The sequence below is a fragment of the Borostomias antarcticus genome, assembly GCF_949987555.1.
Source record: "Borostomias antarcticus genome assembly, chromosome: 8".
NCBI classification, from domain to species: domain Eukaryota; kingdom Metazoa; phylum Chordata; class Actinopteri; order Stomiiformes; family Stomiidae; genus Borostomias; species Borostomias antarcticus.
Genome location: NC_140241.1, coordinates 20,450,747 through 20,464,127, shown reverse-complemented (window position 1 = coordinate 20,464,127; position 13,381 = coordinate 20,450,747). Strand labels below are relative to the sequence as shown.

The 13,381-nt window shown below is 47.6% G+C and overlaps 1 protein-coding gene across 3 annotated transcripts in view; it reads left to right on the top strand.

Annotated features, from left to right (window-relative positions):
- Positions 1-13,381, top strand: part of golga2 (golgin A2) — a gene marked incomplete at its 5' end in the record, with an annotated part of 33,149 nt that overhangs the window by 6,310 nt on the left and 13,458 nt on the right. The window contains 15 exons of one of the 3 annotated variants that reach the window (XM_084441706.1): positions 1,707-1,841; positions 2,839-2,907; positions 3,772-3,921; positions 4,355-4,404; positions 4,548-4,611; positions 5,376-5,438; positions 6,864-6,944; positions 7,773-7,811; positions 7,969-8,031; positions 8,916-9,009; positions 9,339-9,445; positions 10,021-10,079; positions 10,681-10,822; positions 11,101-11,190; positions 11,631-11,738. In XM_084441706.1, coding sequence (XP_084297832.1) covers positions 1,707-1,841; positions 2,839-2,907; positions 3,772-3,921; positions 4,355-4,404; positions 4,548-4,611; positions 5,376-5,438; positions 6,864-6,944; positions 7,773-7,811; positions 7,969-8,031; positions 8,916-9,009; positions 9,339-9,445; positions 10,021-10,079; positions 10,681-10,822; positions 11,101-11,190; positions 11,631-11,738 — 1,314 coding nt within the window. The remainder of the gene's footprint in view (positions 1-1,706; positions 1,842-2,838; positions 2,908-3,771; positions 3,922-4,354; positions 4,405-4,547; positions 4,612-5,375; positions 5,439-6,863; positions 6,945-7,772; positions 7,812-7,968; positions 8,032-8,915; positions 9,010-9,338; positions 9,446-10,020; positions 10,080-10,680; positions 10,823-11,100; positions 11,191-11,630; positions 11,739-13,381) is intronic. The other 2 variants (XM_084441704.1, XM_084441705.1) reach the window with 2 other exon arrangements.

Below are 13,381 nucleotides of genomic sequence, written 5' to 3'. Positions count from 1 at the left end.
CTCATGCGAGCGAGGAAGAGGCCCGCCTGCATTGGTTGTGTCCTGTGCGTGCGTTGATGTGTTACGTCCAGCGCACGGCTGCGGTCCGCACCACCCCCCAGTTGTTGGTTTGCCACGGCCCAGGGAAGGTGGGTTCTCCGTTGTCGAAACAGCGTCTCTCCCATTGGATCTGTGAGGGCATCGCCCAGTCTTACGTGACTGCGGGTCGTCCTCTGCCTGGTGCTGTTCGGGCACACTCCGCAAGGGGTGTGGCCACGTCAGTTGCCCTGTTCAATGGTGTGTCAGTGGAGGACATCTGTGCGGCGGCGACTTGGTCGTCCCCGTCTCCTTTTGTCCGTTATTACCTTTTATCCATGTCCTCTGTCTCTGTGGCGTCATCTGTGCTAAACACAGCCGCCGGTGCGAGCCAGCGTTAGACAGGATTTTTCATGTAGGTGTTCGGCTCGAGTCGCCGGGTCTTCTGTGAAAGAGTCAGAATTGACCATGGCAGGTCTCGCCGCTACTGGAGAACCGGTTTGAGCCGCGGGGTCTTTTCCTGCTAGGAAAGCAGACGTGACTCACTCAGGTCTCACCGGTTCAGCTAAGGTAGGAGCGGGCCCGTCTAGTGACGTTCCGTTCCTGTTTATGTGTGAGGCTGGGACGGGCTTGTTACGGAGTAACCGCTTTGGTCCAGCTCTCGCCCCACGTACCTCTCCTTGCCCTCGGCTGTGATAGACTGAGTGTGGCGGGGTGGGGCCAGTGCTTGGGTCGGATCAACTGTTAGTATGGTCTCGCCTTGGAGCCCTGGCTTGTGTCCTGACTGGTTTCCCTTACTGGGGCCAGCAAGAGTGTATGGTGCGGTCGTGTAGCTCCGCTTATGCCAATAGGAGCTAGCCCTGTGGGGCGGAGCTCCACGAAATAGAACGATGGTTACGTATTGTAACCCTAGTTCTATGAGTGGAGCGGAGCCCCACAGGGAACAGACTTGCTGCCCCGCAGTCTGCTCGCTGAAAATTTCGGTTAGGAGCAGATGTGCGGGCGTAGCCCGCTTATACAGTGGTGCACCGGACCTGGTTGGACACAGGTGCGTGTATGTTTTTTTCTTCAGTCAATGTAGCTAGCTGGGTTTCGCTAGCCAATAGGAGCTAGCCCTGTGGGGCTCCGCTCCACTCATAGAACTAGGGTTACAATACGTAACCATCGTTCCCGATCCGTCCCATGACAGCTGTCATGGCGGCACACACCCTTGGCGCATGGGGGCGCATACTCTTTTAAGTTGATAAACACTGACTGTGAGTGTAGTCAACCCTCAGAGATATTGACTTTGCATGGATGTAGGAGCATAAATGCATAATCTATCGAATTGGGGTTTGGTTACGTGGCAAGATCTTGTTGGTTCATATAACCAAGCTGTTGTCCCTTACAAATGATACCAGTGACAACAAGCCAAGTGGTCATTGCAGTAGATCCTCTGGTGGATTTTCTGAATAGTTGCTCTATTGTCACCCACGCACACTAAGCCTCCCCTGTATTTCCTCAGAGTATAGAATTCATGTCTGTTGGCTGTGGGTTTGCCCCATCACAGAGTCTTGAGTTCCACTTGTTCAGAGGTGCTCATTCTCTCTCTCTCTCTCTCTCTCTCTCTTTCTCTTTCTCTTTCTCTCTCTCTCTCTCTCTCTCTCTCTCTCTCTCTCTCTCTTTCTCTCTCTCTCTTTTTTGGTGGTCAGCTGAAGGAGTTTCAGCAGAAAAGTTCCCCAGCCAATGGAGGAGGAGGAGGCGGAGGGGCCAAGAAGAAGAGGAAGGTGAAGGGGGGAGGCAGTGAGCCGGACACGCCCTCCGGAGACAGACTCTCTCCGGACAACGTGAGTCATGTCCCTCTGCATGTCTGTCTGTCTGTCTCTGTCTGTCTGTCTGTCTGTCTGTCTGTCTGTCTGTCTGTGTCCCTCTGTCTGTCCCTCTGTCTGTCTGTCTGCCTGTCTGTCTGCCTGCCTGTCTGTCTGTCTGTCTGTCTGCCTGTCTGCCTGTCTGTCTGTCTGTCTGTCTGTCTGTGTTTACAAATCAAATGTCAGTGGACCCACTGCTTCCATATGAAGTGTCTCTTACAGGCGTGACCGTAGGAAAGTGAAGCATTGCTCGTGAGCAGCGCCAGGGCGCACATTCTCTTTAATCAGGATATATGAGCCTATTTGAGCATTCCAGACATTTCTAGAAGGTTAGCTATTGTTTGCCAGCTCTGCAACTATGTTAGTGTTAGGCTTTAGCTTAGATCCAAACTGTTTGCTTTGTATTTGCGGTCAAAAGAAGAATCAAGACATTCCAATGTGCCTTTAATTTACAAAACAAAACCAGGTTGGCTATTGTTTCATGGGAACACAATGATTGCTATAGCATACAAAGCATCGTCAAGGTCAATATGTCATCATGTGAATAAAAGCTTGCTGTGTAATCATAATCATAGACCCCGCCCTTTTGTTGTTTTGACCCCAACTTTAAATTAGGCCTTGCTTAAGAGGCAATGTGCACTGGACCTAGAGTGAAAATGATGGTGATGAGATCACTGAAGAGATCAACATGCACACTCAAAAATGTTTGTCGCGCTGGGAGTATATCCCCTTAGATAATAGATGAGTTCAGTGATGAGTTCAGTGCCAGGTAAACAGCCTCTGGTGGTGTCCTTTCCCCAAGTCCCCTTCTGGCCACGCCCCCTCCTTTTAGTTCACTTGTAGCGTTTGATGCTGTCTCTGTTCCTTCCTGTCCCTGTCTCTGACACATACACCCTCCTCATTCACTCCTTCCTCCCCTGTCTCCTTTCCTCCCCTGTCTCCTTTCCGCCTCTCTTCCACGCCGTCACTCTTGTAGATTGAGAGTATTCTCAAAGTGCTTAGTCAGGCAAATGGAGTAGCTCTCCCTCCCCATGGCAACGGCAAGGTGAGCCCCCCCACACACACACACACACACAAACACACACACTCTCTCTCTCTCTCTTTCTACCCCTCTTCCAACTACCTTTATTCATTCTATTATCTCTTCTACCTGTATCTCTCTTCCTCTCTCTGCATACTGTTTGTTTCCTAGCGGCTGATTGGCTGCTCATCACATCCAGGCCTGCCTGGTCATCGTTTCTCAGCTTTGCCCTTGTTAATGCTGTTATCACAGCGCCGTGCACTAGAATTTGCTAGCTAGCGCTAACCGTAGAGGTGTTAACAAGCGCTGTTATGATTTGGGTCATCAGACTGCATGAGGATGGAGTATATTGTTTTGTTGTTGTTTTTTTGCATGACTTCCAGACCTGGTTACTTGTGTTTTATTTACTGGGGAATTTCGTTAGCCATAACAGTAAAGAGCATAATGTGAGCATGGTGGGAAGGGGGTATGTCCACTAGGTTGTCATTTTCGCCGCCCTTGCTTTTTTTGACTAGGACAGACGCAAGTGTTGTTTTTCAGTGTTTGTTTCATAACATTCTTGCCATGAGAATCACGTCTTAACACTGTGTGTGTGTGTGTGTGTGTGTGTGTGTGTGTGCGCGTGTGTGTGTGCGCGTGTGTGTGTGCGTGTGCGCATGTGCGCATGTGCGTGCGTGTATGTGTGTGCGTATGGGTGTATGTGTATGTGCGTATGTGTATGTGCGTATGTGTGTGTGCGTGTGCGTGTGTGTGTGTTTGCGTGTGTGCGTGTGTGTGTATGTGCGTCTGTGTATGTGCGTATGTGTGTGTGCGTGTGTGTGTGTGTGTGTGTGTGTGTGTGCGTGCGTGTGTGTGTGCGTGTGTGTGTGTGTGTGTGTGTGTGTGTAGACCTATGTGGATGGGGAGGCCAGGGGATCTCTGGTCATCCAGCCTCTGGAGGAGCCGGGTGTGGGGTCGGGGCGCAGCTCCCCCCTGTCTAACCCTGCTAGCGTCACCGCTACTAACCCTGAGTGTGTCAGCCACAACGCTGAGCTGCAGGTGTGTGTCCACGTCTGAGTCTCTCCTAGAGTTTACTCTCTCTCTGTCTATCTATGTCCTGTTATGTCTGTCTCTGTTGTCTGTCTGTCTTCTCTCATTCTGTTTCTCTCTCTCTCTAATTTGTCATTTTCTCTAGTTATGTCTCAAATCCATGGTCATTATCTAGATATGTTGCTGCTTTTGGCGCCCTCTGCTGGCTAAGCTACACATCGTCAGTACAGTCTTTGTATTTTGTGCGCATCGGTTCTTTGGACCAAACACTGCATGGTCTGCCGTGTGTGACCTAGTGTCTTTCAAATTCAAATGAAATTTGTTCTTCATCAGATTAGCTCACAGCAATTTCCTCTTACTCTCCTCCGCCCTGCCCCCCCCCTCCTTCTCTCTCTCCGTCTCTCCCTCTCTCTCCGTCTCTCCCTCTCTCTCCCTGCTGCAGCAATGCAACCCTGACACCAATGGCAATGAGAGCTTGGCAGAGGAGAATAGGTGGGCCACCTCTCCGACAACACACCCCATCACCCTCTCCCTAGGCAATTTAGCTGTATACAGTTGGTGTGTTACTCTGGTGCCGTGCTAATGATATTGTGTGTGTGTGTGTGTCTGTGTGTGTCTGTGTGTGTGTTTCCCAGACCCCTGTCGTCCACAGAGAGCCTGCGGCAGCTCTCCCAGCAGCTCAATGGCCTCGTCTCCGAGGTACGCCATGACGTCCGTACGACCTCTCACCATAACAACCGCCAGACGGAGAAAGCAGGCTCACGAACCCTTATGCCGGGCTCACACTACAGGATATTTAAAATCCTAACCAACTTCAAAGTCGGGTTGCATCACGCACATAAGAGGGAGAATCTTAACAGATATTCTTCTTGCGCATCTCAAACAAGCACACACTGCAACATTTGAAAATGACGGCTCATCACACACTACAGGATTTTATCGTGCCCGAGGGAGCAACAAACCATTGGTCTCACCATCTCGCTTGTGAAGTCATGATGTAATAATCTTAAATATCAAACATGTTTGATATTATCGGGGCCGCCCCGATGGGTCTGCGAGCCGATCGGGAGGTATGAGATTCGATCTGTAAACCCCTCACATTACAACATAATCTGGGTCCAACATCGGTACCGACCAACGTTCCAGACCAGATTTCTCCTCCGATTGTCGGGAGGGCTGAATCGGGGATAAATCGGCCCAAAAATCCTGTAATGTGAGCCCGGCGTTAGAAGCGCACTGAGGAGAATCAGAATTTCTGCTTAAGCGCACCTCATCTCAGACGCATGTGTAAAAGCCTTGGGAGATCTGTCCTGAGCTCCATGTGAAACATGGCGGAAGGCTGCAGAACGTGAGGTCGGGACGCTCTCACGACGCGGCTGAGTAAAAACAGGGACTAAACGTGGTTTGGAAGATGTGATTTTGTTTTTGTTTACTTTAGTTTTTTGTGTCTCTGACATTTCCAGTCGTCCACCGCGTACGTGAATGGGGACAGCGCGCCGTCGCCAGCCAGTGAGAAGGAACTAGAGGTACAGTAGACGTCAGGATGTACCGAACGTGTGGATTATATACTGTCATGAACATGAACGTATTGATTGAATAGCCAATGGGCTTGATATGACGAAGGCCGTCTCAGGCTCTGCTCTGCAAGGTGCCCTTCACAGAGCCTAGTGGTCATTAAATCGTCCACACACTGTGTGTGTGTGTGTGTGTGTGTGTGTGTGCGTGCGTGCGTGTGTTAGTGTGCGTGCGTAGTAGAGGTGTTCTCTTCTCCTCTGCCCTCCCTCGCTCCACACCGTCCTCTCCTCCCTCACAATCCCTCCGTTCTTGCTCCGGTCCAGGAATGTTGCGGGCCACGACCCCTGAACACTCACATGACCACTCCCCCTTCAGCTTATTCCAGCCCTCTCTCTCTCTCTCTCTCTCTCGAGCTCAGGTTTCCACACGCACACACGCACACACACACGCACACACGCACACACGCACACACACACACACACACACACACACACACACACACACACACACACACACACAGCTGCCCAGCCACCTAAGTGATAAGCCAACTCCATTAGTGTCCTTCAGCTGACATAACAATGCAATGTCCAAAATGTCCCATGTTATTAAGAATAACAAGACATCCCAACTATTTTAACCTCTGGGCACAGCGTGCAGCTAACGCTGCATCAGCAAAAAAAACAAAGATAAAGTATATATTCCCTCATATCTTATCTCTCTCCTGGTTGACCAACCTCCCGCCTGTTTTAAAAGGCCCATCTGTATCTAGATGTCGTCTAGAGGGTAGACTCCATTGCCCCCCAAGGCTGCGTTGGAAGAAATCTAACCCTATTTTGAAAGCCATTTTGTTTTTTTCCATGTTCCACTGTCGCTATTCTGTGCAGAACTCATGTGTCTCTACTCAAGTTCTAGCGCCAGCCCTCGTACAAACTGTATTTCAGCGCGGTTAGAGAGAACGCTGTTCTAGCGGGGTACTGGTTAAATCGGTAGCTGGCATCACATGCGTCGCAGCTTGGACGCTGTCGGCCGTGGGGGTGGAGGTGGCAGCGGGGAGCAGCAGACTAGCTTGTTGTTTTGGACCGGAGAAACCGAGGTCATGAGAAACCATTCCTGTCTTGTCACATTGGATTAGACTAATGCCTCCACGTGCATCGCTGAATAACCCTCACCAGCCTTCCAGAGGACATGACACCACAGGAGTCTAAGGGTCCACTCAGCCATTTTGTGTTGTTTTGTTAGATTCGTGTTGTCTAAAGCACATTTCATCACTAAGTAGCGGGTTTTATTTTTTTTGCGTTCACATTAATGATTTACTGTCTGAATCTCTCCCTCCTCCCCTCTCATCTGTTTTTTTTCTCTTTCACCTCATCACTCCATCCCTTCTACCCCTCTCTTTTTTCCTGTCTTTGGTTTCTTTCCACGCATGTGAATGTCAGAGTCGGAACCAGGAACTGTCAGCCGCCCTCGACTCCAGCAACCTAACAAACTCTCAGCTTAATACCAAGCTAGACCAGCTGGTAAGAGTGTGTGTGTGTGTGTGTGTGTGTGTGTGTGTGTGTGTGTGTGTGTGTGTGTGTGTGTGTGTGTGTGTGTGTGTGTGTGTGTGTGTGTGTGTGTGTGTGTGTGTGTGTGTGTGTGTGTGTGTGTGTGTGTGTGTGTGTGTGTGTGTGTGTGTGTGTGTGTGTGTGTGTGTGTGTGTGTGTGTGTGTGTGTGTGATGGATTGATTGATTAAAGCCCTAGCACTGAAGAACACATCGTCAACAACACTCATCTCACACCAATACACCCACAATGTAAACAGATGAGTGTGCGTGCGATCTTATGTAACTCCTTCACCACTGAACCTTGATGTGTTTTGGTCATTCATGCTTTTAGTTGGCTCATTTTTCAAGTCACTCACTGCTCTGCTTGGTAGACGTGACACAATAGACTGATCGTGTCATAAGCCCTGTCATGTGCTGTATAATGTACTAGCTCAGCTCAACATTTATCTGTGAATTAGCTCGCTAATACTGTAGCTAATCACTGCTAACCACACGGGCTAACTAGTTGCTATGCTCTCAGTATGCTCTGGTATGCTAAGCTAACTTGCTAACTGTCTGCTATGGCTAACTAGCATGCTCTGGTGTGCTAAGCTAACTAGATGCTGCTATGCTCTGGTATGGCGAGCCAACTGCTAAGCTACAGTAATTGGCTAACCAGGCATGGCTACTATTCCAGTGAGGGGGAGAGGGTTATGTGGTGTGTGGCTTTATGGGGATTGGGGGAGATGTGCCTGGGGCATCAGTTCACAGGAGGGCATTATGATGATGTCACTGATTTCGTTGTCCTCTCGACCTATCAGACGCAGCAATCTCAGGAGCTTGCAGATCAATTGCAAAAGGTAATTACGGCTCTGGCGTTACCTTCATCGATCTCTCTCTTTTCATATAACTATCTCTTCTCTCTCTCTCCCTCTCTCTTTCTCTCTCTCTCTCTCCTCAATGAGTGATGGCTAAGTATAACAGAGTATTTTAATTCTGTGTGCTCTCTTTGATCAGGAACGAAAAGAATTTGAGCAGAAGTTCGCAAGGGAGCAAGGAGCTATGCGGGAACAATTACAGGTCTATAAAGCCCACTCTCTCACACACACGCTGAAGATATACATATTCAAGGTCTCACGTTGTCTTGGTAAAACCCAATCCAGTCACGTGTTTTCCTCGAAACAAGCTGTACCATGTGTCGTCTGGTAATGAGCTACTGTATGCATGCAATGTGAAACTGCTGTCGTGACCATATCATTAGAATAAGCATATGTATGTGTATGGTCGTGATCAGGGGTGAAAATTAACTTTTTGGCTCACGGTGAGTCACCTGCCAAGGGGACTGTAGATGAAAAAATCTACCGTCCAAGTATATATTTTTTTCAGATAGCCTTCCGAAATCTAGTTGCCAATTGGAAATTTTACCTGCATTTGGCAGGTGTTAATTTTCAGCCCTGGTCGCGATCAGTATATAAGTATACATTATAAGGTCGTAATAAGCATATGTATGTATATGGTCGTGATAAGTATACATTATAAGGTCGTATTAAGCATATGTATGTGTATGGTCGTAATAAGTGTATAAGTATATATAATAAGGTCGTAATAAGCATATGTATGTGTATGGTTGTGATAAGTGTATAAGTATACATAATAAGGTGGTAATAAGCATATGTACTGTATGTGTATGGTTGTGATAAGTGTATAAGTATACATAACGTAATGTGTATGGTCGTGATCAGTGTATAAGTATAGATAATAAGGTCGTAATAAGCATATGTGTGTGTATGGTCGTGATAAGTGTATAAGTATACATAACGTTGTAATGTGTATGGTCGTGATAAGTATATAAGTATAGATAATAAGGTGGTAATAATGTGTATGGTCGTGATCAGTGTATAAGTATACATTATAAGGTGGTAATAATGTGTAATGCTCTCTGACTAAGGCTCCTGTTCCTCCAGGTCCACATCCAGACCATCGGCATCCTGGTGTCAGAGAAGTCCGAGCTGCAGACGGCACTGTCATACACACAACAGGCTGCCCGGCAGAAAACAGGTGGGAGAGAGAGAGGGAGAGAGGGAGGGCGGGAGAGAGGGAGGGAGGGAGAGAGAGAGAGAGAGGGGGAGGGAGAGAGGGAGGGAGGGAGGGAGTGAGAGAGAGAGAGAGAGAGATGTGTTTGACATCAGATTACTGTACAAATACAATAAGGTGTGTATGTGTGCATACTGATCTATTTGCTGATCTGTGTGTGCATATGTGCGTGTGCGCGTGTGTGTGTGCGCGTGCGTGTGCGTGCGTGTATGTGTGCATACTGATCTATTTGCTGATCTGTGTGTGCGTGTGCGCGTGCGTGCGTGTGTGCGCGTGCGTGCGTGTGTGTTCAGGGGAGGCTGAGGATCTCAGTAACCGTCTGCAGGCCACCAAGCAGAGAGTGTCTGAGCTGGAGAGAACCCTCTCTTCTGTCTCCACACAACACAAACAGTTTGACAAGGTAACACACACACACACACACACTCTCACACTCACACACACTCTCGCACTCACACACACTCTCGCACTCACACACACACACACTCACTCACTCACTCACTCACTCACTCACTCACTCACTCACTCACTCACTCACTCACTCACACACACACACACACACACACTCTCTCTCTCTCTCTCTCTCTCTCTCTCTCTCTCTCTCTCTCTCACACACTCACTCACTCACTCACTCACTCACACACTCACTCACACACACACACACACTCACACACACACACACACACACACACACACACACACACACTCACTCACTCACTCACTCACTCACTCACTCACTCACTCACTCACTCACACACACACTCGCACACTCACACACTCACACACTCTCACACACACTCACTCACTCACTCACTCACTCACTCACTCACACACACAATCACTCACACACACACACACACACACACACACACACACATTCATATACTCACTCACTCACACACACACACACACACACACACACACACACACACACACACACACACACAGGATATCTAATTTCTCTTCTCCCTCCTGCAGACTAACAAAGAACTTGAGAAGGAGAGAGACAACCTGAGGCTAGAGGTGTACAGACTAAAGTAAGTAGGTGTGTGTGTGTCTGTGTGTGTGTGTGTGTGTGTGTGTGTTTGTGCGTGCTCCCATGTGTGTGTGCTTGCTCGCCTGTGTTTGTGTGCGCACGTGTGTGGGTTTGTGCATACGTGGATGCGTGCGTGTGTTTGAGCGCGCGTGTCTGTGTCTGTGTGTGTGGGTTTGTGCATACGTGGATGTGTGCGTGTTATGAGGGGTGATTCATGCCACCCCTGCGCGTCAAATGACATGAACACTACACATAACTGTTTAAATGATCCAGGTTGTCCAGGTTTGGGGATTTATATATATATTTATATATTTCTGTGCCGGTGAACATGTCCGGTACTGTTTCAATGTACCAGTCAAATGTGTGTGTGTGTGGTACCTGACTGCTCCGTGTCTCTGGTCTGTAGCAGTGTGTGTGTGTGCGTGTGTGTGTGGTACCTGACTGCTCCTGTGTGTGTGTGGTCGGTAGCAGTGTGAGCGAGGAGGCAGGTCAGCAGAGCTCTGAGCTGAGTGTGTGTGTGTGGTCTGTAGCAGTGTGAGCGAGGAGGCAGATCAGCAGAGCTCTGAGCTGAGTGTGTGTGTGTGTGTGTGTGTGGTGTGTAGCAGTGTGAGCGAGGAGGCGGGTCAGCAGAGCTCTGAGCTGGCTGAGCAGCTGAGGGTTCGGACGGGAGAGAACCACGGCCTAAGAGCCCACCTGGAAGAGCTGCGCACCAGGCTGGAGATGGCTGACAGCATGCTACAGCAGGTACACACACACACACACACACACACACACACACACAGACGGTACTGTATCAGTACACATTTGCATCATCTGTATACTGTATGCAGCGTTATTGCGCTCATATTGAACACACACAGTCTCAACACACACACACACACACACAGTCACACCACACATAGACACACAGTCTCAACACACACACACACAGTCACAACACACATACACACAGTCTCCACACACACACACACACAGGAACCATGTGCACAGTTGACACTATCTTATGTATTTCTCTCCTCCAGTTCTCCAGCCAATCAGATCGTCCCACTGCCACCCAACAAATGCAGTTACTACTGGAGGAGAAACAACAGCTGGACGCACACACAGCTCAGGTGTGTGCCTGTGTGTGTGCCTGTGTGTGTGCCTGTGTGTGTGTGAGAGTGTGTGTGAGAGTGTGTGTGAGAGTGTGTGTGAGAGTGTGTGTGTGAGTGTGAGTGTGTGTGCGTGCGTGCTTGTGTGTGTCTCATCAGCCTGTGTCTTTATCTACTCTTGGCTAGGCTCTGTTTTTAAGACAATGCTACTGATTGTTATTGTGCGCTCTGGGGTTTCATTAACTGACAGCTTCTCAAACATGTCCGTCCTTGTATGACAGAAACAAATGTTCGGTTTGTCAGTCAAAATACACCACACGCATGTGACAGTGTATTGATCTGTGCGATGGTGGGCGTGTGTGTGCGCGCGTGTTTGTGCGTGCGTGTGTGTGTGTGCGCGTGTGTGTGTGTGTGCACCCGTGTGTGTGTTTGTGCACCCATGTGTGTGTGTGTGTGTACAGCTGATGGAGTCGGTGGTGCAGCTGCAGACGGAGAGAGACCGCTATGCCGAGCAGATCCAGGAAGAAGGCCGCGTCTGGAAGGACAAGACCGAACAGCTGCTCTCACAGGTTAGCCGACTCAACACACACTCTTAGGGCTTGATTTATTTACTAACACACACGCCTAGGGCTTGATTTATTTACTAACACACACTCCTAGGGCTTTGATTTATTTACTAACACACTCTTAGGGCTTGATTTTGTTTACTAACACACTCTTAGGGCTTGATTTATTTACTAACACACACTCTTAGGGCTTGATTTTTTTACTAACGCACTCTTAGGGCTTGATTTATTCACTAATACACACTCTTAGGGCTTGATTTATTTACTAACACACTCTTAGGGCTTGATTTATTCACTAACACACTCTTAGGGCTTGATTTATTCACTAACACTCTTAGGGCTTGATTTATTTACTAACACACTCTTAGGGCTTGATTTATTCACTAACACACACTCTTAGGGCTTGATTTATTCACTAACACACACTCTTAGGGCTTGATTTATTCACTAACACACTCTTAGGGCTTGATTTATTCACTAACACACACTCTTAGGGCTTGATTTATTCACTAACACACACTCTTAGGGCTTGATTTATTCACTAACACACTCTTAGGGCTTGATTTATTCACTAACACACACTCTTAGGGCTTGATTTATTCACTAACACACTCTTAGGGCTTGATTTATTCACTAACACACTCTTAGGGCTTGATTTATTCACTAACACTCTTAGGGCTTGATTTATTCACTAACACACACTCTTAGGGCTTGATTTATTCACTAACACACTCTTAGGGCTTGATTTATTCACTAACACTCTTAGGGCTTGATTTATTCACTAACACACACTCTTAGGGCTTGATTTATTTACTAACACACACTCTTAGGGCTTGATTTATTCACTAACACACACTCTTAGGGCTTGATTTATTCACTAACACACTCTTAGGGCTTGATTTATTCACTAACACACACTCTTAGGGCTTGATTTATTCACTAACACACTCTTAGGGCTTGATTTATTCACTAACACACTCTTAGGGCTTGGTTTATTCACTAACACACTCTTAGGGCTTGATTTATTCACTAACACTCTTAGGGCTTGATTTATTCACTAACACACACTCTTAGGGCTTGATTTATTCACTAACACACTCTTAGGGCTTGATTTATTCACTAACACACACTCTTAGGGCTTGATTTATTCACTAACACACTCTTAGGGCTTGATTTATTCACTAACACACTCTTAGGGCTTGATTTATTCACTAACACACACTCTTAGGGCTTGATTTATTTACTAACACACACTCTTAGGGCTTGATTTATTCACTAACACACACACTTAGGGCTTGATTTATTCACTAACACACTCTTAGGGCTTGATTTATTCACTAACACACACTCTTAGGGCTTGATTTATTCACTAACACACACTCTTAGGGCTTGATTTATTCACTAACACACACTCTTAGGGCTTGATTTATTCACTAACACACTCTTAGGGCTTGATTTATTCACTAACACTCTTAGGGCTTGATTTATTCACTAACACACACTCTTAGGGCTTGATTTATTCACTAACACACTCTTAGGGCTTGATTTATTTACTAACACACACTCTTAGGGCTTGATTTATTCACTAACACACACTCTTAGGGCTTGATTTATTCACTAACACACTCTTAGGGCTTGATTTATTC